Here is a 26,664-nt window from a genome sequence, read left to right as displayed (position 1 = left end):
CGCTCCTCTACCCATTTGCCTCTTCACTAGAATCCAGCCTAGAAGACACGCAAAATGAGTACAGGCTGTATGCATTCAGCAGCCCCAAGTGTTTGGGATGCTCAAAAGCAGCAGTCATCTATCAAAGAAAGTGCATCGGACTAAATGGAGAGATTTTTAATAAGAGGCAAAGGGGTGCACTTTACCTAATAAAAAGAGCATAGAGAGACCCTGGCTGTGGCTAATGTGCATAAAAAATTCAGCCTGTCAGATCCTCACTTTTCTAATTCAGTAATCTAAATAATTTATTTGACATTTTAGCTCAAGATGACCTTTCTTAGGAAAAAATTACTGTTTTAAACTTTTAGCAAGTGCAATCCCAGCTACAGAATCCCTATTGAAGTCTGCATTTTCCTAAGTGAACAAAGGTTAATCTCACAGTGCTCAAACACATTGCTGACCCTTTTAAACAGCTCACAAAATGTCGTTTAATTTTTTAATCTAATTTCAATTATATTGTAATATTTGGGTTGAGTATTTGGTGGGGGTGGGGGTGGGGAGGTGAGAATTTGTAGGTAAATGATTCATTTTAAATGAAACAGGTATTAGACAGGGCCATGCACCCCCCCCCATGGTTTGGATATATATAAAATAAAGTCATGCACAATATCTAATTATATCATGTGCAATTTCCCTCAAGGATTAACAAATAGGCATTAAGATGGTTGATTCTTGAGAGAAACAATATGAGAATCCAGGGTATTCAAAGGTGCCATGTGATTGAGGCAATTAGCCTTTAAGTTAAGCTACTCAAAGGAAACTCATGCCCTAAGCTACCCAGTGTCTAATTTATCCTCAGATTCCATTCTGGGGCAGTTCTGAACCAGCGCAGGAGATGGGTACAATGACGGATGTTACAGATACATCACTTTCTCATCCATCCCACAAGCAGTTAGTGAAATTTCAACCTTTTCTCTCAAAAGCCATTCCTTAGCTTGCTAGCAAGTCAGAAAAACAAAAAAGGTACAAGTGTTAATATGAGGATTAATTGAATCTTCCACTGTACAATAAACTATCATTTCATCATTCCCTACTAGCAGCCTTCTTTAGGACATTTAGAAATGTTTAACGCTTTGTTAACCAGAGTTTCTTCTTACTCACACCGGAGGATAATGGAATTTGATGTAATGTAACCAACATTCTATTTTCTGCAAAATCACTCATTGTCATATTTTAAGCAATGACATCATTGGAACAGTGGGCGGCTTAAGTTCCTCTGGTATTTAAAAATCCAAAGTGTCGTCATGGGTAGCTGTGCCCGTGATCNCAAGGCACATCATAATTACATTAGCCAAGACCAAAATGAAGGAGAGAATCCTAGAAGCAGCAAGGGATAAGGGGACAGTCACCTACAAAGGAGTACCCATCAGACTGTCAGCGGATTTCTCAAAAGAGACCTTACAGGCAAGAAGGGGCTGGAAAGAAGTATACCAAGTCATGAAATCCAAAGACCTACAGCCAAGATTGCTTTATCCAGCAAAACTTTCATTTAGAATGGAAGGACAGATAAAGTGCTTCTCAGATAAGGTCAAGTTCAAGGAGTTCATCATCACCAAGCCCTTATTATATGAAATGCTAAAGGGACTTATATAAGAAAAAGAAGATGAAAAATATGAACAGTGAAAGGACAGCAAACACACAGTTATTAACAACCACACTAAAACAAAAGCAAACCAAGAAGACAGCTAGATCAGGAGTGGAACCATAGAAATGAAGAACACATGGAGGGTTAGCAACAGGGGGGTGGGAGGGGGAGAAGAGGGGAGAAGGCACAGAAAATAGCATAGATGGTAGGCAGAAAATAGATAGGGGGGAGGGCGAGAATAGTGGGGGAAATATAGAATCCAAAGAACTTGAGACACGTGGTTATAAACTAAGGGGGGGAGAATGGTGGGGGAGGGAGGGTGTGGGTGGAGGGGATTGAAGGGGGGGAATAGAACAACTGTAATGGTATAATCAATAAAATATATTTTTTAAAAAAAAGAAAAATACATAGTACCACATTGCCTCACCACTCACGGAAGAGTAACAATAAGAAATTTTGCCTAAGAATTACCGCTGAATTTCCCACTCCAGATTTCTGGGTTCTGATCAAAGTTCTGATAAGTGGAGTAGGTTGAAATGTTGGAGAGAAAGCACAGAATACTGAAAAGTAGTTCCTACAATCTCACTCCTCTAGAAGATTCTAGAGGATTGTTTCCAGCAGCTCAGATCCTAAGAGTCCAACAAGCATCTCAATGTTGACCAATGGAATACATGTTCTGCAAAATATTTCTAGGATCAAAGAGGTTGGGAGGTCCTGGTGGGGTAGCTCAGTTGGTTGGAGTGTCATCCTGATATGCCAAAATTGTGGGTTTAACTTCCAGTCAGGGCACATACAAGAATCAATCAATGAAAATGCAGATAGGTGGAATAACAGATCAATGTCCGTCTGTCTCTCTCTCTCATCAATAAAATCAAATAGGTTTGGAGATCCAAATACATGTTAGCATAGGAAGTCTCTGGGAAACTTTTACTGTAGAAATGAAACCTCTTTAATCAGGCTTCTCCGTTCTGTCAAATAAGATCCTTACTTCATATTTTTTTATTAACACTAATGAGAAGTTCCACAAAACACACTGGAAAACACAGTAACAGCTGTGAATCAAACAAGACCAGGTTTCTGTTTTTCTACCTCTGTGAACTTTGTTAGAGCCCAATAGAATTAAAATAGGTACAGCAAAGTCAGCAGTAAATAAATGTATCTGTACCTTCTTTTGGAATGTTGAAGAATAGCTTGAAGACATAATTAATGAAATAAGAAGAAGAGGGAGAAGAATATGCATCTGAACAAGGTACACTGTAGACTGAAAGTACAAATCCAGGGAGGCTTTTGCTTTTGAAAGCTCAACAGCATTGTAATGTAATTAACTGTTGTTCCTTTCTTCTTAACTTTGAGTAAACTTGCTTACTATGCTTAAGGCAAGATGGAAAATAATTTAATTACAATGTCCAAAGTTTCCCCAACCTATGACATAAACATAGCCATTAACATTGACAATCAGATCTCAGTGTATCTGCAGGCTCTATTCATGCAGGTCCCACACCCTGATGGCAATAACAAAGTATGACATCTTTCAGGGAACTTCTCCTTATTGAGGGCTTTATTGACTGCTTCTGGGGTAAAATTTTTTACCTATATTATCTGAAAGATTTAAATTAAGTCCTCAGAAAACTTCCCAGTGAGGTAAGTGTTACATAATCATTTTCCATGACAGACTGAGATTTAGGGAAGTTCGATAGCTCGTCCCCGTATTTGGGATAGCTCTGGTTGCGGTTCTGTACTCTGAGACTTTTAAGTACTCCGTTCCACAGCTGAGACGCACAATGCTTGTTCTTCGTGTTTTCATGGACTGGCCCTGATAAGCCAAACCTGGATTCCAGGTCAAACTGGACTGGAGTTCCAGTTCCAGTCAAACTGGAACACTGGAAGCTGGCACTCCATCACCAGCACCTCCAATAAGGCTGCTATGGCCACCATTGACATTGCCACCATCTACACAGCTGCCACAGCTGCCATCCACACAGTCACCACAGCTGCCATCTACATAGCCACCACCCACACAGCCACCATTGCCTGCGTGATGATTCCTGTTGAGAGGCCAATGATAGTTTTGTGAAGTAAGAACACTGCCTCCTGCTTTTCTTCTGCATGATGATGAGTTAGAGCTTCATCGGTGTCCCAGAGTGTTCCTCCAGATCTCTATGAGACAGACAGATCTTCTTTCTCTTAGACAAGTCTTGCCACCATTCCTGCCACCAGCCAGGCTGCAGCTGCTGCCTCACCACCAATCAAAATGGAATCCTCAGCTCTCTATGCCCACCAAAGGACAGAGGAGGAATAGCAGCATGGTCCCTTTCCTGTGGGAGAGAGAAGGGAGAATGAAGACAAATTCCCTATTTCTATGTGTTAGTTCCAGAAGGGGCTAAGTGGCCTGCTTTCGGTATATTCTGGTGTTTAGAGAAAGAGCACATCCAAGCACACACAGCCCTTTCATCTGCCAGTACATGCATACCTGACGGGAAGATGGTTACAAAACTTCCATGAAAGCTGTACACTGTCCCCAAAATTGTAACCTGAGGCCCTGGTGCTAAGTCAGGCTCCTGCAGACTCTGTCTCTCACCATATAAGGAGTGAGCATTTTCTCTTTTTATTTTCATGTTTCCCCTGAAACATGACTTTCATTTAGTCCCTCTTCCCAACTCTACCCTCAAACACCAGGACGTATTTCTCCTTAATATGACTTCCATAGTTTCTCCCCCATCACATCCCTGACTTCTATCATTCTAGTCTTCCCCACACCCCACCAATAAACTTCACAAACCCCCAGATAAACAAATGACACAAAGAGACCCTTTGAGGGAAAGATGTCACCACTATTCAGATGCCTATTAAGGCAGAGTCATGACTGAGGCTGTTTCTTGATTCCATCCAGTCCCAGCTCCTTCCCTAGGACTCATCCCATGACTTCAACCCAATCCTCTTTTCTAGCTTCTTCCCCTCAGCCAACAGAGATTTACTATGCCCTTGGTTTTCTCTCAGCTTCCTTTCATTTTCAAACTCCCCTCTCCATCTTTCCTCCTAACCATCATTCACTCACACAGCTCCTATAATCAGGCATCTAAAATTATTTCAGGACTTCTGGCCAAGATGGAGGCATAGGTGGAAATACTATACCTCCTCACACAACCAAATTTAAGGACAACAAAGATTTGGAAACAAAACACAACCAAAACAGACAGAAAATTGAACTGTATGGAAGTCCGACGACAACAAACCATTCATCCAGATGGGTAAGAGGAGAAGAGTCGGTGGCTGTGGAGAGGGGTCAGGGCAGGGGAAAGTGTCAGCGGTGGTTGGTGGACCCGGACACACAGGCAGCGGTTGGCAGATCCCAGGTGTGGGGTGGCAACTGGCAGACCCAGTGAGTGCAAAGAAGCTGACTGACCATAGTCACACATTCACATGCAGATAAACCAGGTGAAAAAACAGACAGTGAGACAGACCATGTAATGCAGGGCCCCAGTGCTGGGAAATAAAGCCTAAAAGCACCCATCGAAAAAACTTTCAGGGGTTGAGGTGCCGGGAGAGGCTCTTAGCCTCACAGGAGAGTTCTTTGGAGAGACCCACAGGCTTCTAGAATGTACACAAACCCACCTACCTGAGAACCAGCACCAGAAGAGTCCAATTTGCTTGTGGGAAGTGGCAGAAGGGACCAAATTTGAGAGTGAGCAGAACAAATGCCATTTCTTCCTCTGACCCCACCCCCAGTCACAACCCAGTGGGTTGACCCGCCCCAGTGAACACTTAAGTTTTTGCCCCTCACATGTAATGGGCATGAACAGACCAAAACATTATGGCTTAAGCAGAACAGCTCAAAGCCCCAGAGCCAATACTTCTAAGTGACAAAGAGATAGCCAATCTGTCAGATGCATAGTTCAAAATACTGGTGATCAGGATGCTCACTGAACTGGTTGATTTTAGTCGCAAATTAGATGAAAAAATGAAGGCTACACTAAGTGAAATGAAGGAAAATGCACAGGGAACCAATAGTGATGGGAACAAAACTGGGACTCAAATCAATGGAGTGGACCAGAAGGAAGAAAGAAACATCCAACCAGAACAGAATGAAGAAACAAGAATTCAGAAAAATGAGGAGAGGCTTAGGAACCTCCAGGACATTCTTAAACATTCCAACATCCAAATTACAGGGGTACCAGAAGGATAAGAGGAACAGTAACAAGTAGAAAAATTATTTGAAGAAATAACAAAACAAAACTTCCCCTATCTGGCAAAGGAAATAGACTTCCAGGAAGTCCAGGAAGCTCAGAGAGTCTCAAAGAAGCTGGACCCAAGGAGGAACACACCAAGGCACATCATAATTACATTAGCCAAGATTAAAATGAAGGAAAGAATCCTAGAAGCAGCAAGAGATAAGGGGATAGTCACCTACAAAGGAGTTCCCATCAGACTGTCAGAGGATTTCTCAAAAGAGACCTTCTAGGCAAGAAGGAGCTGGAAGGACGTATTCCAAGTCAGGAAATGCAAAGGCCTACAGCCAAGATTGCTTTATCCAGCAAAGCTTTCATTTAGAATGGAAGGACAGATAAAGTTCTTCTCAGATAAGGTCAAATTCAAAGAGTTCATCATCACCAAGCCCTTATTATATGAAATGTTAAAGGGACTTATCTAAGAAAAAGAAGATAAAAATATGAACAGTGAAAGGACAGCAAACTCACAGTTATTAATAACCACACCTAAAACAAAAGCAAACTAAGCAGACAGCTAGATCAGGAGCAGAACCATAGAAATGGAGATCACATGGAGAATTAGCAACAGGGCAGTGGGAGGAGGAGAAGGGGGGAGAAGGTACAGAGAATAAGGAGCATAGACAGTAGGTAGAAAATAGGCAGGAGGAGGGCAAGAATAGTATGGAAAATAGTATGTAGAATCTAAAGAACTTGTGACACATGAACATAAACTAAATGGGGGGGAGGAATGGGGGAGAAGGGGTGTGCAGGGTGCAGGGGAATGAAGCAGGGAAATGGGACAATTGTAATGGCATAATCAATAAAATATATTTTAAAAAACAAAAAAATTAGGTTGTTATTTCAATTCCCCCTTTTTTTCATTTTTTATTGTTGTTCAGTTACAGTTGTCCCCATTCTCCCCCACTAATCCCCATTCTTAATATTTGCATACCCAATGGTTATCCTTCTTTCTTTCTTTTTTTAATCTTCACCCAAGGATATGTTTGTTGATTTGAGAGAGAGAAGCATTGATGTGAAAGGGAAACATTGATCAGCTGCATCCTCTTCATGCCCTACCCAGAGGCCGAGCCCACAGCTTATGTATGCACCCTGAGGAGGACCAAACGTGCAATATTTTGGTTGCGTGTAGCAAGCACCCCAGTGGCTACTCTTCAACCTTGAATTTTCTTCTGAGCAACACTGCCGACCACTTCCTCTATATTGAACCCCCTTCCTCCTTTCTCTTCTAGGTCATTTACCTTTTTCTCTGATTATTTCCTTGCTTCTCTGACAAATGACCCCTCTCTGATTTGTTTGCAGGCTTCCATACTCTGCAAAAAAAATCAAAGGTTTTCCATACTCTTCCATACTCAGTGCTCCTGAAGCACTGAGACTTCACCCTCTTATTACTCTATACACTCTCCTTGAGAAAAGCTTTTCTAGTTTGTGGTTTTGTTTACCACCTATAGCCTGAAGTCCCCACATCTTCATCTCCCACTCAGTTTTCCCCCTTGACCTCCAGACCCACGAGTCCAATAGTTGAACAAGTGCATCTGGGTGTCCCACAGTCACTTAAACTCTACTTGTTCAAAATCAAAATAGAATCGTCTTCTCTATCTACTCTGCAATACATATGTATTTTAATGAAAAGCACCACCATCTACACAGTCCCCCGGAAGGGAAATCGGGAGGCCCTCTTCTTCACCTGTGGCGGCGTCAGGCCGTGTCAATCTGTTCTCTATTTCTCAGGTCTGTCCTGTCCATGTGGTTCTCACTGGTACAGTCTGAGCCCGCCTGTCCCCGTTTCACACTTAAATAGCACCCAGCTGCAGGTATGGTCCCATATACCTATTCTGAACTGAATTCAATCCGTTGATGTGTCGTTTTCTTTAACACTCCCATGGTTTCACCCGTTCTGCCCTTCTATTCAAAATGTATCTTCCTTGTCTTTGTTCACCTTGTAAAAATCTCATCTATTCTTAAAAACTTAAAACTTCAAATGTAAGTTCGGCCATGAAGTGATTCCTGATTTTACAGTCAAGAGTTCTGTCTTCCTCTTTCATGCTGCCATAGGGCACTAAATACACGTCTCCATTAATGGCAACATTTTCCTTGGTTTGCAGCTCTCTCTTTACATACCTCCTCCTGTGGACAGTACATGTTTTGAGGTTATAGAGAGATCGTACTGTATTCATCTTCACTTCCCCCAAACTTAACAGTACTTTTCTCGTAGTAGGATTTTAGTGATGGCTGAATGATTATATGTTTGCTGCGCTTTAAAATAAGTGATGGTGAGGACTTTTGCTCTTGCCTGGGTTTGTTTCTCAGCCAGGCCTCTTCCTTTATCTCACCCCTTTCATTGAGGTTCTGCCATTTTGTTTTGTTTTTTTCTCTAACCAGATAATGTAGTGTGATTCTGCAAATGTTTTCCTGCTGTTGTACTTTTCAGACTATTTTCTTCCTTGTTTTGGGGGGGCTAGAATCTGCCTTGGATCACTAGAAAGGGCTTTCTAGTTGGGGGGAGTAGCAGGGAAACAGTATGCTCCCGTGGAAAGAATTCCGGACAACAAATAGTCAGACACTAGGGTTCTCTCGCTCCAACTCTGGTTCTGAGTGTGTGACCTAGATTAAGTCAAGGATTGTCTCAGAGCCTTGATTTAATCAACTGAAAAAATAAATAAATAAATGGGCAACTCAGTTATTTCCAAGATCCCTCTCATCTCTGAATCTTTAAGTACAAGCAAGAATTAGACAGAAAAGAAGGAGAAACTGAAGGGAAGTCTAGCATAACACTCAGACCTGGATTCAAAGCCTGGCTCAGTCAATTACTAGCTATCACTTTAAGTAGACCAACTGACCTCTCTAAAAATCAGTTTCCTTGTTTATAAGATATAAATAATAAATGTTAGCCCGTAATAGAGATAGGTGAGAATTAAATCAATTGACACATGGACAGCAGTTAGAATAGCAGCCAGTGCGTGGAAAGCACTGGATAGCATTCAGAAGAGCACTTACCAAATAAAAGACCAAGAATGAACCTAAATTGAACTCCTCAGCTTGTTACTTAAATGCTGACTAGTTGTAACCTTAGGAGGACTCCCTACATCTTATAAGTCAACAAACCTGTGAGCATTTTATGTCTCAGATCTGCTGTTTCTGCCAAAGAATCAACCATTCTACCAACCGCTGATAGAAAGAAATCTGGCATTCCTTGGAACCAGCAGGCAGGATATTAAAGTTCTGAAAGTCCATCTTGACATTTATCCTTTACCAACCCCATAACCTATAATCAGTCTCCCTCAAGTCTGGGGAAAGGCATTAGGGGAGACGATGGCACTGGAGGAAAAGAGTTCGTGCTTTTACTCTTCCCAGAGAGGAGGTATATTCATCAAAAGCCTGCTCTTAATCAGGAGACAGGAGTGAAAAGAAAGGCATAACTAAAAAAAAATTTTAATAAAAAATGTCCTCATTTTGAAGCCACGCTTCTCATTCAGTGTTCTTCTTTTTCTCCCAAGCAAATCTTCATTAGTGAGCTTTCCAAGAAGAACCTGCACCTCAGTCTTAACAGACCAATAGGTAATAGAGGTGGGTGGGATCAACTCCCAGACTGAGAGGTTTAGTGTCAGGAGCCCCTCACCTCCATCAAAGGGCTGACTCACTCTTCAGAGAAACTATAAAATTATCTACCATCTCTCATACAATAAACAGATTCTATACCTAACGGCTCCATCTGATGCCTGGCATGACAGGTAAAGGAGAAACGCAGCACTCTGTTCAGGATGTCTCGAGAACAAGTTGTGCAGCTGGCAATGGGATCCCCTCATCATTGTTGGGGAAAGAACGCATGGGGATCTTGACATGCACAAGTCCTGCCTACACTGGCGGGACAAGAGGTGTTTGGCTACAGGTTGCCACTCATCCACATTAGTAATAGAGGACTTGGAAGATGTTGGAGCAATGCAACTAGTCTTAGCTGCCCTTCTTGTTATTTTAATATGCCTTTGTTTACCCTTATTCCCCTTTAAGAACCAGGAAAGTCCTTGTAAGAATTCATAGTTCTCCATCCTAATCTGCCTATAGAGAAGGTGGCGCACCTGAAATGGCCCTCCCTTACAAGGGGCTTGGCTTCCTGTGCCAGCAGACCCTGCCAGGCGGCCAGCTCCTCCTCTGAGTCCAGCAGGAACCGTGCCAGTGGGCTCAGAGATGGGGGTGTTCACCTGCCCACCATGCGGCAGCCTTTAAAAGGGAAAGCAAGCAGCCCAACTTCTTTTTTTTCTTCAAGGGGATGATCGAGGGGTTTTGATCTTGCCTGGGTTTGTTTCTCAGCCAGCCCTCTTCCTTTGTCTCACCCCTTTCACTGAGGTTCCACAGTCTTTTTTTTTTTTTTTCGTTTTTTTTCCTAACCAGAAAATGTAGTGTGATTCTGTAAATGTTTTCTTGCTGTTGTACTTTTCAGACTATTTTCTTCCTTGTTTTTTGGGGGCCTGAATCTGCCTTTGGTCACACTATCTGCTCCTCTATGGTCACCTCGGAGAAGATTAACCCTTTCATTAAGAAAGCCCGGCCAGGGTCAAACTGTCGCCTGGCTAAGGACTCTTACATCCCTTTGATCTCCCAGCTATGGAGAAATTATTAGCAAATTCTAAGCCTTCCCATGTGATTTGTTTTTGTAAATTTGTAGAAATTATTCCTAATCCTATTACGTGGCCTAGGGCAAACCTGCATTAAATATAGGAGACTTTTTGTTATGTGGCAGATGGATGATAAAGGAATGCTGAATGCAGCTCCATTCCAAGTTATGGGAATCTGGACACTTCATCAGCATTCTCTTAATCCTCTGCCATGGCTCCGCCTTTGATGAATGCCCTCATTTATGACCACTGATGCCGCTCACTTAATTTCAGAGAAGAAAAATAATACCTAGCTGTTAATGTGAATATTTGAGTTTATGGCTGTACAATGAATAATTGTGACATTATCAAAGGAACATCTCCTTATACATTATTCAGTTGTATAGACCACATTAACCAGAGATTGGAAACTTGCGATTTCGCATCTTCCATCTCCTTCGGAACAGAGACACCACACAGACAAAAGTCAGTGTCTCAAACCAAATTCTCCCTGACAATGCATATCGGCCTGCACTATATTTTGCTCATTGTGGTGCCAATCTCTGATCTCACCAATGACATTTTTTCAAAGAAGGAAGGGATTTCCTAGAGACTCGACCCCATGCAACTTCCACAGCTTATTATCGAATAGGAAAATGTGGTCCTGGTTCCTGCTTCAGTGCTGGTGCCGGGGAGGGTGTCTCGAGGGGTAGACTGAAGATTAAGACAGCACACCTTCGCTGCTTATACTTATATAAACGGGGGGGTCTTTGCAACGTATGTTTTCACTTAGAAAGCAGGAGAGAATGTTTGCGAGTCGTCCATGAATCACAGGGTCTTTGCTAGGTTCAGCCAGGCGGAGATCATGCTGGTGCCAGGAGGAAGGACCGCGCAGAATCCCCGGCTGCTCTGTTGCAGAGACGGATGGGCCTCGGCTGCCTCAGCGTGTGTGCCTTTGTTTCCGGGGAAGTCAGGACTGAGGAGCAGGAGAAAGGAGGTGAAGAACAGGGTGGAACATTTTTCCCTGTAAAAACCTCACTGAAACGTGTTTTTAACTAAGATACGTGTGTAGGATGTACACGAGCGTGCTGTTTGAAAACACCAGGAGTATTTTGTAAAAGAGCAAATTTTATTTTATACAACCAAAAATACCTGTATCAGACTAGAAACAGCACCAATGAACCACTGACTTTTTTTACAGTATTTCCATTTTAATTTAATTTCAATAATGCTTGGTAAATAGACTTTGGGGTTAAGCTCAGATTCCCCTAAAGATGCTTCCTGGGTCGCTGTTTGGACAAACCTCATGAGATCTGTTATAGTCATCCATGGCAAAAGGCCTGCAAACGGGTCTGTGAGGTGCGAGGGGCACTCAGGTAAATGACATCATCACCAGCAGATGCCATTTTTTCCGTTTTAGGAAGCTATAAGCTGAACATTTTCATATTCTGCTGGTTTCCATACAACACTGTTCATTGGCACAAGCCACGAACTGGAAGGTTGTAGAGAAAAACTATTTTAGCCCACTTTCAAAAAATTCATTATAGAAATACACTATAGCACCGGAAGCAGGTGTAAACAGGGCATGAATAATTCTATCCAAACTATGTCTGACTTAGAAGTGCATGACATAAATAATACATAACTTTTAGGCAGTTAAAAGAGGGGCTTTGTTGGGCTCTTTGATATATTAAAGTAATGAACTGAATGGTGAATGTGAGCTTAGTTGGCAGACAAGACGTTCTCACCCAGGCCTCCGACCACTAATGCTGACGCCACTGACCATCAGGTGTGGGCTCTTCGAACCTCAGAAACAATGCAGATTAAACAAAGACCCTCAGCTGAGGACACTGCAAAGTTACTTTGGTAATGGGTGACTTGGCAAGTGCCCGCAACCCACAGGTCACCATTTTGCTTGTGATGGGTATCGTCTTCGAAAGATAAAGTGCCTCTAAAAACAAGTCTATTATCCATTCTGCCAGCATTGATCAGGGGTCATTCCGGATTATCTTTCTCAGAAAAATGGTGGGGAAAACACCCTAGGTGGGACCGCATAACCATTGTATTAAGAACCAATAAATACTGCTTCTGGGGCCGATTTAACATACATTCCTTCTGTCTTATTAGAAGTGTCTTATCCCTAATCGAGAGAGACAGAGGGAGGAGCACCACATGCCCATGGCCCTTAACCACGGGCATCGGAAACCTGTGCTGTTGCAAAAAAATACTGATGCCAGCTGCCCACCTTAAAGCTACTAAATTGGATTTTCAGGAATGCAAACCAAGCATTTGAATTTTTGGCTAAGTTCCATAGGGAATTTATGGTTCCCGATTCACAGCCATGGTTGATACATGCTCCTGTATAATAATAGATATTGCATTTAATAAAGGCATTGTGGCAAAGGATAAGGGCAGGAGCTTTGAAGGAAGACAACCCTAGACTCTTCTTGGGACAAGTAACTTTAGCTCTTGAAGTCTCAGTTTCCACCTCTGTGAAATGGGGATAATTCCCTTTACCTCACAGAGTTACTACAGAGTTACCATTACAGAGCTGGAACATGGTGGGCACTCAGAATAACCGTGGCTCTTACGTGAAGTTGAGCTTACTCCCTATTGCATAAGGAGGAAGAAGAGAAAAGGTGGGTGGAAATCAAGCTTGCCAAGCCTCTTTATGGAAAACAAACAGGCTTTACCATGCAAATAATCTGCTGTTAATTTTTATTCTGAAAACAGAACAGCATTTCAAAATAACCCCAACTTCTCTTTCTTCCAAAAAAACAACAACTTTAAGAAAAGCCAACTAATGTAGAGTTTGTTTCCAATGTTACTTAAAGTGCACAGGGAAGTGAGAGGGAAAGAAAACATCTTCCCATTTCTTCTAAGACCTTTATCTCCCATTGAGGAAAATTTAGAATAACAAGATAAAGCCCAATGAGACATCAGAGGCAAAGGCTGTACATACATTTTTTCCATATGGCAAATGAAAATTGAAAATGCCGCATACAGTGAGATTGGGGTTGCTTGTCACAATCAGAGCAGCCTGCCTGGGCAAAGCGAAATATTCACACACATGTACACACACATGTACACATACACACAAACACACAGACAAACATGGCCCCATAATAGAGAAAAATACTTTCTTCCCCTACCCAGACTGGGGCTTACAGTATCTGGGACCCTGGCATGAAGCAGAGCCAGGCTCCTGGACTCACTGATGATTTTATCAAGACCAAGCAACCACCACAGGACTCCAGACTCACGGACCAAAATTCTCTGCTTTAATCTAATACGCCTGGTGTCAGTTTTCTTTTCTGCAAACACACCTACAACAAACGAGTTGGGAAGCTCACCGTCTATATCATGTGCAATAAATTATACTTTCCTGAAATGTTGCCTCGCTAAAATATGCTAAGAAAGCTGTGAACAATATTTACAAATAGTTCAGATGTCACAACAAAACACCCACCACACATTTCACTATAATAAGTGTGGTAATAGAGCATACCACTCTTAAACATTAGAAAATTATCTTTATGGAGACAGAGTTGAGAGAAATTCTTTACATTTATAGAAGAATCTTTTTTTTTCCTTCCTAAAGAGTCTGCTCTCTCAATTATCAAAACAGCAGCCTCAATTTTGCTCACTTCCAGCCTTTCATCACACATCAGGCTGTTAGTACCTGTTTTTATTTTGGTACATCCTAACAAAGCAAAAAACTTTGTTTTCTGATCTTATATACCACTAGCATGTTTAAAAATTGATGCAAAGTAACAAATGCCACGCCACTTCAGGGAAGAAGGAAAAAGTTGCCTTGTGTATCAGCCAAAGGACCTGACTGCCGTTGAATCTGGGAGGCCAGTGGCAAGGTGGGGCCGCCGGGGGGAAGCCGGAAACAGGGCAGTTAAGTGTGTCTACAGCCTGTAATGAGGAAAGAGAAGGGCTTGTATTATAACTTAGTTTTCCTGCCTCTGGTGTCCATGTTATTTCAAAATAAGACAAGCATGAGAAGGAGCTTTCAAGGTAAAATGCGGGATACTGGTGTGAGATGCCGTTCTGAGAAAAGCAGAAACAATTCATAATGTGAAACATGTCAAAAGTAAGATATTTCCGTATCAAGCATTTAAACAGTGAGATAGACCCTTCCATGGGAGATAAGAGAGAGCAGGGAAAGGGCTCCGCCAAAGGAGTGCAGAAAGTTTTCCAATGTTGATTTTGTTCATAAAGCAATACTGAAGTTCAATATTGTGGTGCTTACGAAAACCTGTAGTCCAGCTACTTACGCCGTTTCTCTCCGACACTGACAACCAGCCACAGAGTATGTAAATATTATTTGTAAAAAGTGATGATGAGCATATAAAGAGAACTACTTTTCTAATCCAGGAAATCAAATATTTTTTAAATAAAGCGTCTGCCTCATTGATTCATTTACAGCTACTTTGCTACTTATATACAAAAAAAACCCTCTCTTCTTGGGTCTGCTTTCTAAACGCCACCAGTGGGTATGTTGTCACTCTGTTCCATTAACCCTCTATTCACAGTCCACGTGTGGGGCTTGGAAAAGCAAACCCGCAGTTCTTAACACTCCCCCTGATGCCCGCACTCTCCTCTCAGCTGCATCCTCTCCTCACTCAGGAAAACAGAATCAAGTGAAAAATAAATGTTTACCTACCATCAAAACGCCTTTCAAGTCCAATACGCATTTTTGTTCTATTAATGCTAACACCAATATGAAGACACTGTGGCAAGGGGCGCTTTCAAATATAGCCAGACAGACTGATTAAAAGGCTCTGCCTCCCCTCTGCCAAATTCCTGCCTGTGGGGAGCAATTAAACGTGCTGTCCGCGCATTCAAATACTGAGTAAGAAGTGAATCTTGCATCTCTGCCACTTAGACAAGTATCATTTCAAGGGAAAGATTCATCAACAACTCACAGGCAGTTTGGGGTTTGGTTCTGTTTGTCAAACACCACAAGTCTTCACACTGCATCTGGGCTCTGTTACAAAGTCCCACAGGGACGGGAAACCCAGGGGAAGGGCACTCATTTGGCCAATGAACAAGCAAATAAACCCAAACATCAAGGAGGCAGCTTTGAACAGATAAACCACTCTGTGCTAGATGGAACACGTGTAACACTGCCCGGGAAGGGAACCAAACAGCAGAAGCGCTGCTTTATTGTTGCTCCTTTGCAGTTAGAGACGTTGAATGCGACTGCAGAAGCCCATAATTAAAATTTTTCATGTGAATTTATTCCACCAATGCCATATGAAATCGCCAAAGGTTTCTTGGATGACAAAAGGCCCCAGCATTTAAGAATATTTGGAAATAATAATAGGGTTCCAAATTAGTTGGGAAACAAAATGATTCTACAAGATTTGGTGCCGACATTTTCATTTTTAGGTTTAAAAATTTTTTTCTGCTCCATTATTTCCTGTGTGTAGGTTTGTGATTGCCAGAGAGATAAATGTTTGATGGCTGTTATTACCCTGCCCCAGTTACGACACTTCCACCCGACTGCCTGGCTTCAGTGATCTTTTGGGTGTGACATTTCAGCTTTGGCTTGGGTCCGCGTCATCCTCCGAGGCAGAGTCCAGGCAATGGTCTTTCTGGGACCTGACTAAACGCTTAGTTAACTGCAAGGTTACTCACACTGGAGCAGGTCACAAAGGAACACTCAAGCCCCCAGATGTCTTTCTTCTTGGCTCAAACAAAGCAGATGCCTCAGATTTCGCAAGGCCGTGGGTAATCTATTTGGGCTTTGCAATTAAGAAGCTATATATTTACCGTGTCTTTGGACATTTCGTCCTTGCTGTTTCAAGGAGAATCTCCCTTTCAAGTGCATGTAAATCAAACAACATTGGAAACTTTGCAAGTAACAGATGCTTCTCCAAGCAGATTTAGGATAAAATGTAGCAGGGAAAATTTTTTTCTAATTTACTGACCAGTTTATTCCGGTTACAGATATCACAAGATTAATCAGCGTTGTGTTGTTAATAAAAGGCAAATCTGTTAATATGACTGATATCATTACTGAGCATTTTTATTTTGAGATCTACTTTCAAGACTCACAGGCAGATGAATTCACACCAGGCTGAGAGCTGGCAGACAGATTAATATGCCAAAGCTTCGTTCTTAATGAATTTTGATGTTTCTGTTCCAGTATACAAAAACATTTTAGCATGATCTTAAAAGAAATAGCTTAGTTTCCTGGGAATAAAGAAAAATGAATGATAAAAAGGTACCTTAATTGACATTAAGGATATTTGAATAAAACTCAATAGTTATATAGGTTTTATGTACATACAAACATATATATATAACAAATATAAATGTGGGTATCATATTCTAAAAGGAGTTATATCAATTCAAGTAATTTGATACATCTTCACAGAATCTATCCAAACCCCACTTACAAGTTCTCTAAATATGTTTTTTTATTTCATTCTTTATTGGTTCCAAACATCACAGCCTCGCTGTTAAGTAACCACTGTCTTTAAAGCATTATAAATATTCATTTTTAGACAATAAAGTCTTTAAAAATCCTCTCAAAGAATTTCAAGCTATTGCAAATGGATAAGTCGCCGCACACCTGGTCTGTATTTGCATAGTTGAATTGTGTGTAATAACCGGGGAGTCTTTCACTTCTATTGCGTAAAGGCATGCTGCTGTGTCTCCATGAATCTTTCCTTCAGGGGCTGCAGCATTATCATAATAAAGTCAAATATCCATGCTCCTCACTGGAGGTGCTGTTTGCACCTGGGAGGGAATTGGGTAAAAGGCAAACTATGCTAACCCTGGAGTCTGACTCCCTCTCACTCGGCAGCTTGTGTCATCTTCCTTCTGGTAATTGAATTGCTCTTGCTCTGTGGATTAATTTTAATAGACTTTCTCTTATTGGCATAATGGCAAAATGAAAAGCACTTTTCAAATAAACTTAATATATATTATGTTACCATCATCTTTAACTTTGGTTTTCTTTTTTCTCTAAAGTTGCACTGAAGTGCTTTAAAGCTTTTTCTAGACTATAAATTCTGGGATAAAGTCTTCATAAAGCAAACTCATGCCACCCTGATGTGCCAGCCACAAGAGCCACAGTCATTCTTCTTCTTTTAATCTGGAACACTCCTAAAACCAAGTTCCTTCAAAGTTAGGGCTTCAGCCAGTGTTTGTGATTTCATGTATATTTATGAGATTTGTTTTGGGGGTGGGGTTATCTTTAATCTGACTCAATCACTAAAAGTATCAACTGAGGCTTCTGGTTGTCCTTCATAAATATCGAATATCAATATAGGTTGCTGAGAGAGACAAATATTCCAACTAAAGAAAACTTTAGTTTAAATTTTAAATTTAAAATTTTGTATAAAATTTCAAATTTCTAAAATATAAATAATCCCTAGAACATAGTTGTCCTTTAATGTAATAAATTTGCATCTTTGTTAAATTACTGGTGGTGAAGTGACTTTTTTAATTTGCTAATTCTTTGTTTTTGTTTAGTTCATGTGTTGTTTTTTTTTTTTTTTACTTGGCCTTTAAATAAATTCAGGAGGAGGAGTTCTGTATTTTTCTGTGACTACAGACTTGATTTTCACTCCTGGTGTTCTGAGAAATCAAAGGCGAGTTAGAGAACAATAAGGAATAAAAATGGGATCCATTGAATAATATCTGTGAAGTCTGAACAAAGTGGAATTCTGAATGGCATCCCTTAGTATATAAATAAGCCATTACAAAAGCAGTGTTAGAAATCATTATATTGTTTGATTTCTTGTGAATAATGGGAATGCTCTCTATCAGATATTTTTGTTTAAATGGAATAAACGTTTGAGAGACACAGTGCTCAGCCATTGTGACCTTCACACCACTAGTATCGGCACTGTTTCAACTTCAAGTTTAGAAGAGGAGACGTATACAAAAAAGAAATTCACAAAGTCACAAAAAAGAAGTGCAGTTTAAATCTATTCTCCATCTGCACCGTTTGTGAGTGGACCATTTCCCCTCCATAAGGACACTGATGAAGACTCCCCAACATCCTTACTCTGAGAATTCTCCTGTCAGAGCTAAACAACAGTACAGCGCCCTTTCGGGGTGATGTGTCTCTTCCAGTTCAGAGCGCCCCGTGTTGACACCGCTCTCAGAAGTTCTTAAATAAATTAAAGATAGGGTTACTGTATGAATAGACTGCCAACACCTTACATGAATTGAATTTGCCATCTCCCCAAAATCATTTAGCATGGTCATCTATGGGGTACTACAATGGACTGTTATCCATTTAAAGTAATTTAAATAAAATCTATGTTGCATAGAATTAAAATCACATTTGGTGGCAATATTTATCAATAAGGGTCATATCTAATCTTACTGGAGAGCTCCCAATTCCCCGTTTATAAATAGCAGATCCAACTAGGGGTGACAGCTGGGGGAGGCATTTCAGCTATTTCTCTGTGGGGTTCTGTTTTTTTCTTGGAATTAGGAGGCGCACGGAGCAGAGCGTCAGGGGCTGGTGAAAATCCGGCGGCCACCACTGCGTGCGTCCAGACAAAGCCCTGCATGTCTGTGGATCTCAGTCACTTTTTAAATAAAAAATGTCTAGATGATCTAGGAAGCTCTCTCCTCCGCCGCAACGAGGAAATGTGAGCAGGAGGGTGTTTCCAGTAGACGGTGTGGAATGTGAGCAGAGAGGTTGTCACTAAACAGGGAGGGAGGCTCCAGAAATCGTGTTTTCCCAAAGCTGGACTGCCGCAGCCCGAGTCCAGTGGCATGTGGCTGTCACGTGAAAGACTGAACGTGCAAAGTTTCCATCTAAGTGAATAGGAACACACTAGGGTGATTTAAGTTCGTTTAGGTGTTTAACCAGAATATTGTCCTTTTCAATTTATTATGTTTTCAATAACTTTCAATAAGAAATCCTGCAAAGTTGCTCAGACTGCCTCGAACACAAAGAAGAACAAAACACAAACAAGAAGAATCTCTCAGCGCTGCGGTAGTTGTTCTCCTCTGTGAAGGAACACGGAGTGTCCCCGACATGAGTATCCACAGAACTCTCTTTCAAATAGCACAGTTCAGGTGCAAAGAACTTTTCCACGAGCGCTTTCGATTTGGCTGTGTGGCGGTAAAATGCTAGCTGGTGTTTACAGAGAATTTATGTGATCGTTCCTGGGATATGAATTATAAGAGAGAAGTAGCAAATGCATTATGTGAGAGCAGTATTAAATTCCCCTTCCTACTTCCTAAGGGAATACGTGATGTCTGGGAACTAAGCTCCTCTCTCACTACACCTGAGAAATCGGGGTGTGAGAATCCAGACAGCCTCACCCTGTTTGGGGCAAACGGGTCACTGCAGCCAAAACGCGGAACTACCCAGTCTTGACTTCACACCCCTCGCTTCTTTTCTCCTCTCCTTTTTAAATTCTCTACTCACTGCCGTGAACCATAAACCTCCCACAGCAGCTGAGCGTTCTCCTGAAAATAATGATGGTATTAGAATACAATAAGCCCATACACAAATCAATAAAGGCAAAATGACAGAGTTTCGAATCATCGTGTCTAGGTGACAGAAAAATATTCTCATCCTCAAAACATATAAAACTACTGAAAGTTTGCAGGACACTTTTTTCATAATTTTCTTCGAAATACTTTTTCTTTTTACCTAAAATTATGTCTCCACATAATAAAATTTATTGAAGACAAACACACACTTGGACAGAGTGGGCGAATGTAAAACTGGCAGACCCTCATCACGTCGGCCTTCACACCTGTGCGCGTCTACTTCTTGCTGCCAAACACCGGTTCAAGATTTCCTGACATTATGCTTGCATTATTCCATTTATGATCATTTAGTGAAATCTGAATATATAAATTATCGACAAGATGCGCCCCGTTTATTTCCCATTTCTCTGATTACGGATGCAATGGTGCCTATTTAACAGGCAGCGCCTGCTTGATCCGAACTTTCCAGCGGATTTCAGACGACTCTGTCAGCTGCTCGGCCAGGCTAGTTCAAAGAGAGCAAGAAGTACTCGCATCCAAGTGAAATCTATATTTGGTAATTCTTAAAATATCATTTTCCCGTGGCTTTGTAGTGCATATTGCTTACTCAGATAATGCGCATGCCTTTCCTGTGAGGCACTTTTTTGAAATGTGATCTTGGGTCACTTGATGTTGAACTTACTTTACCTACACGTAGGATGAGTCATGCCAGATAAAGTACTGTCATTAAAAGCATTTTTATTAAGGGGGTTCGGAGAGAAACACTTTAAGCAGTGTTATCGAGCTCTTTGTTGAACCAGGTGGGACACTCACATGAATAGATTCTCTTCAGACCTAGACTTCAGCCACAGCACACCTGGCCTATGTTTGGAAAAGAAAGTCCCTCTTGTTTGGCTACGTAGTCAGCTCCAAAGAGCCAAAACAACCTTAATTTACCTGTTAGGAACAGAGGTCCATATTTAAGAGTCATCAGCAATGAAAGAAAATAAACTGGCTCATTTCAAGTGCATGCTAATCATCTAATGTAATAAATGGAGCAACTCTAATTATCTCCCGAGGAAATGATTTCACACTGAAACAATGGGAATGAAGAGGTTACTTCAGGAGCATAATACACAGCTGAAAATTACTCATGTGAATCTGGAGGAGATTTTTCTTGCATGAGAGAGAGACAGAGAGAGAAAGAGAAACTTTCCCCCACGTATTCCTAAGACTCTGTTTCCTAAATTCTATGGGGTAAAGTAAATGGGGTTTGAGCTCTGCAGAAGCAACCCCACAGTGCTCTTGTTTCGTGACCCCAAACAAAGCTTCTACCGGGCTCCAGATCGGTGTGCATCGCAACTGCTGTGAAAACTGCTCCATAATAAGAGGGTGTCGGACTCAAGCACAGCAACACAATTAAATTAGTCTGTAGACCACTGCAGCCTCACCACTTTCTCCTCCATGCCTCCCCCAAAATGATCTATTGGCCACCTACACTAGCCATGACAAAAGGAGTCCCAGTGAGATGGCTTGAAACTGTGTTTTAAATGTTTTGATCTGTTGTGACCAATGGTATTTTTTAATTCTAAATATAATGTTTTGTTTTAAAAAAATCTGCTTAGGTGTACGTTTCACTTCCTTTTTAACGTTGTAAAATTAAGGCAAAAATGCAATGGAGGATTTGTGGAAGAATAGAAGTTTGAATGATTTGGTTGGTTCCCAGGCAAAAGACAGGTTTCACCCGAAGCTTTGAGTGGTTTGCTAAAGCCACGTTTCTGCTGCCTCGTTTCTGTTTCTTTTGATGAGGCACACAAAGTCAGCACTGCCCTTTTCGGCACTGAACAAACGTGTTCGCACCAAACAGGGTAACTGCAGCGGAGGAGCATACCTGAACAATGATTTTGACTTCTCCCAAACCCTTCCCTTAAGCAAACACAAGTCTGAAACACAGCAGCAAAAACAGATAACATAAACTCGGTTTTTGAATAATCCTTCCTCCGATTTCTCATTCCGTTGCTTTTAGGAATGATGAGCACATTAGAAGAATTTTCTTCTTTGGAGACTAGTGTGAATATACTAAGTGTAAATAAACACACAACTCTGTTTTTGTTTCAGTCATATTCAAAGGTATGTTGAATAGACTCAAATCACTGTTAGGTTAGAATTCGTAAACAAATCACAGAGCATTAAACAACGACCCAAAATAGGAAGCAACCCGGTGCAAGACTGATTAATTCTCTCATCAGTGTGAAAATGCCTAAGTGGGAATCATAATTTTGAGGGAGCGGATTTGCATTTATTTAACGCTGACATCTGTATTTCATGAAAGGGCCTGCGTTGGCTTTCTTTTTACCTTAGCAGCACTGCTCTCTGTGCATGTGAAAACAACTGATACCAGGTAAGAAGTTAATTGGAATCAACTCCCCCCGTCTTTGCAGGCGCGCACCGGAATGTGTACCACTCAGGCTCGGCTTACCATAATATTCTCTACGGAATCGTTGACCACAGGATTCTCATTCACAAACAGCCAGGTTAAACAGTTAAATGCTAGCAAATCCTGCATAGCCCTGTGGGAAATTTCACTTTAATCCCGAACTTATAAGAGGACAATCAAAGCCCAAAGCCTGGTAACAAATCTGATCCTCTGTTGCAATCTGCGTCCTCATGGGAAGCAGAGAGGTGCTCTCTGTACAAGCCCGAGATGGATAAATACCTAAATGATGAGATAGATGGGGAATGCAGAAAAGGCGTCTGGCCTCAGCCATTCGCTTCCAATTCCATATTACACTGTGAGAGGCAATTCTTGTGCAGCTCCGGAGCAGCCAGTCCTGATTACTAGAAGTTGAAGTGTGGCTTAAGGAATGATTAATGACAGTGTCGGGAGAAAAACAAAGCACAATGAGAGTTATCTCTAATCCACCTGCTTGCCGATGCTATAGTAAGGGAATGAAAATGGCCCCAGTGAGCCCTGATGATAAAAAAATCAAACCAGAAAGGTGCAAAGCTGTAGATATGTATTAATCTGATATATAAAAACTAGGTCTTAGCTTGAATAAAGCATTAGGCATGAATGGAGCCCCACAGGTGATAGATACTGGGCCATAGTGGACTTCACATTGTCTGTATTTTTTAAATCAAACAGAACTGTTCCCTTCAGTATTGCCTTTGACATTAATAGGTTGGTATTTGAAAAGTCACAGTTCACTAGATGAGCAGGCTTGTGAGTGCAAGCTCATTAAACAAACCCCCTTTTCTTGTTCTTAAAAAAATATGGTGACACCATACCACCACCTAGTGGTGTCTCTGTGCATGTGCATGCCACCCCTAGGGAGAGGTCTAAAATGCAATCACATTTCCCAAACATATCAATCCAGGTGGAAGGTAATTATCAGATCAATGGTATAATTTATAAGCAAGCTCATTCATGAGCAGCTTTCACCTAAGACAACACATTGCCGATAAGATCATTGGAGTTTCATAATGTATTTTTGAATGCAATATGAGGTCTCAGCCTGGTCATTCCAATTATATCTGTTCTAATTTCAGGCCACCAGTGCAGGAAAGATCAGAAGACATTAAATATCATCTGCCTGAACAAAATGAACAGGAATCCCTTTACCTACCCGCTCCTTTCCAAACAGTTACTGATTTCCAAAATTTAACATAGCTAAATAAAGACAACACTTTAAGTTTTCAAATTTTTTCTATCTGTGGAAAAGATTTTAGAACAGTGATATGTACATGTGCTTTATTCTAAAACGAAGACTGTTTCACTCATGTCTCCATATATGTAACAGAACTGTAAGGACCTGCATAAGCTGGATTTTCGCATTCAGACAGTTTGTTGATTCTCCATGCATTAGCCGTTTGATGTGAACTTCATTCCGTGGCTGCAGTAGCATTCAGTAATTCTATCTGGGATGCAGTCACTCCTGTTAAAGTTAATACAGATGATTCCCTGATCTGAGTGGCCTCTGGAGACCAACTTATTCCTGGGTTTGGGAAAGCCGATTCTGCTTTTGTCCAAACTGCTAAACGCCTATTGCATTCTCTCCCCTTTAATCTAACTAGCAACAAGTTAAATGTTAATTCATATTTCATGCGAGTTTTTTTAATATTGAAAGTCTAATGAAGATTTAGTGTTCCGTTTTTTAACAAGGCTGACATTGCTGTTGAAAGAAAGCAAATACATTATTTTAATTAATATCAATTCATAAGTGCTCCTGATTTATACATTAAACAAAGAGAGAAAGTGTCTTGTCATACACTACAATTGATTCTGTATTCACCCATCATTTACTCAGAGCCGGTTCCCCCCTTCCACCATGGGGAAGGCATGATAGAAGCTGCCATGTAGAATTGGGTGTCTCTCACGCACAGTTAATGCTGCGCTGTGATCGCCCCGCCCCTTGTTTCCTCCTGACGAGCTTCAAGTCAGTTCAAACCAACTGCGCTTGTCTCCACCTGACATCTTCTACTACCCAATAAGCAGCCTCTATTGTTTTAAGCTTAATTCTTTTGTGCATGGCATAGCCTTCCAATAACCACAAAAGCCTGACAATATGTGTGTCATAAAGGTATAATGTGAGGCCAAAGGAGGCAATTAATAATAGCAGTTTAATGCAGCTGGGAACAAGAATTGCCTTGCACACCAAAGCATCTCTAGCCACTTAGCTAAGTGTAGAAAGAGCAAGGCGACAAGGACCCCAAACAGAGAAACAAACACCCTGCTTTACATGTTAGGACACAGTCGGCAGTTGGGACAATTACAAAATTTTGGAAGATGCTCTGATTCTATCGGACCGTCATTCCACTGAGTATCGTCTATTAACTAAATTCTGTGAGATTGTCTTTTTCTTCCCTTTTGTTCTCTCAATGGCAGCCAACTGTCTTCATTTAAAGTCACACTTGTGTTTTCGTCTTGTGAAATCCTTACCCCAGAGTAGGCACGGCTCTCATTTTCCCTCCTACCCTCTTTCTAATCCCACCCCCGCATATGCTCTCTGTCAAGTTACTTCTGTCAATGTGACTTTGAAAAAAAAAGAGGAGACACTAGGGCACTTCACATTCAGAGCTTTGAATAAAAAATATTTTTCTCTGAGAGCTCCTGCTAATCCCTGTCCCAGAAAGACCCCGGAGATAAAGGCAGAGCCGGGAAGATATCCTGTGGGTGGGCCAGTGGGAGGGGGAGGAGCCCCCGTGCTTAATGTAGAAATGTTTTTTAAGCCAAAGAGCGGATTTCATTTCTTCTTAATTGTTGGGCTGTGGTACAAGGCAGTAATTATTTTGTCCCCTGGTACCTCGACCAAAAAAAAAAAAACCCTACCCTAATGCCTCACGCCTGAATCACTCCGACTGATAACGCTAGCTGCTGTTTGCAGGGACAAAACATTCCAAGGCCCCAAGTCAGTCTATTAATCCCATCTCGTTTTTAAGAGAATAAATACTAAATCATTTGCCACGAGCAAGACAATTGGGACCCGGAGAAAGGACCTGACCCGAAATACCAGCCAAATTCCTCTCTAGTCAAACCCGGCCCCGTGGTTCAATCAGTTTAAATGGAAAGGTATGTTTGTGTTTCTGGACTATCCCGAGGCTCCATCCCCTGGCTTCCCTCCCGGTTCCTGAGAGGTAGAGACGCAGGAACATTCCGTGCACGCAGTTGCTGCTCTGCAGGGTCAGCTAGGACTGGGGACCAGCTTCAGAAATCAAGCTCCGAGGGGAAGCTCAACCCTGGCAGGAGCGCAAGTTACATTGATGCTCTCTAAAATTGGGCACCTCTCGATTTATTTACCCTGCCATGAGTATTTATCTGGCATTACATCGCCGCAGTGACCCGGGGAGTTGCTTTTTACTTGGTCTGTTACCAGTCTTGTTTTGCGGTAACTCTGTAAATAACTTGTGTCACTATTCTATGTCCCATTTCCAGATGGAAGATAAGACATTATTTCTGCTTCAGTGCAAAATCTTAACAGCTGATGTAAGGAGGTGTTCAGATTCCTATCTAAATTACATGCCAGGCATTCTGCATTAACATTGTTAGGTGGGTTATTTATCTACAGCCTGAATATATTTTCAGGATATCAAATGATGACTTAGAAGCTATCTTCTGTGATGTGATGTGCATGCCTAGAGCAACATAAGAAAAATTTTGAAACCACCTCTGCTGAAGATCTCAGCTTAAAAAAAAAGGCAGATGCAACATTGTTCTATTTACCTTAATTAGCACAAATCCTAGCCATATTTGTTTATAACACTGTGTTAGTGGCTGCATGAGGCAGTTAGGAAGCTGTCTACAAGGCCACTGGGTGTGCAAGGAAAACTACACAGTCATTACTACCCAGTAGAGGGCAAACACATTATATTTTATTGCTAATTTGGAACAAATCCCCGTAATTTGGTGCTTAAAGATTGTGCATGGGTTATGAGCATAAAGTTGTTGAATAAATGTACCATGGTATGTTTTTAGCTTCTGTGGGTGTTTTAATTGAATAATAGTCTCCTTCATGTATAGCTTAATGAAATTCATTACATATTTGGGAATTCAAACAAGGTACACTATTTGGAAAAGAAATTAAAAGAATCTGCTTATGCTAGCTAAAACTCCCATACATGGCTAGAATCTGGAGACTGGGGGAATTTAAAAAAACTATATTCAGGTGGACAAATTTTTTTTCTCAAATCATCTTCAGTTTCTCTTTGTTAGGAGTGAAGCTCTAAGCCCCCTGTTCTCCATCCGCCCTGAGGTTCCCTTTCTCCC

General features: G+C 41.3%; 1 protein-coding gene across 1 annotated transcript in view; it reads left to right on the top strand.

Moving 5' to 3' along the window:
- The window catches only part of TMCO5A (transmembrane and coiled-coil domains 5A), a 149,497-nt gene that overhangs the window by 51,765 nt on the left and 71,068 nt on the right, over window positions 1-26,664 (top strand). Inside the window, exon 2 of the mRNA XM_037056000.1 lies at window positions 3,463-3,659. Within this exon, the coding sequence (XP_036911895.1) occupies window positions 3,463-3,659 (197 nt within the window). The remainder of the gene's footprint in view (window positions 1-3,462; window positions 3,660-26,664) is intronic.

The sequence above is a fragment of the Sturnira hondurensis genome, unplaced genomic scaffold (genome assembly GCF_014824575.4).
Source record: "Sturnira hondurensis isolate 20B ecotype Veracruz unplaced genomic scaffold, ASM1482457v3 Scaffold0008782, whole genome shotgun sequence".
Classification (NCBI taxonomy): Eukaryota; Metazoa; Chordata; class Mammalia; order Chiroptera; family Phyllostomidae; genus Sturnira; species Sturnira hondurensis.
Note: the sequence above shows the minus strand (reverse complement) of the source record. Positions and strands in the feature narration are given on the sequence as shown.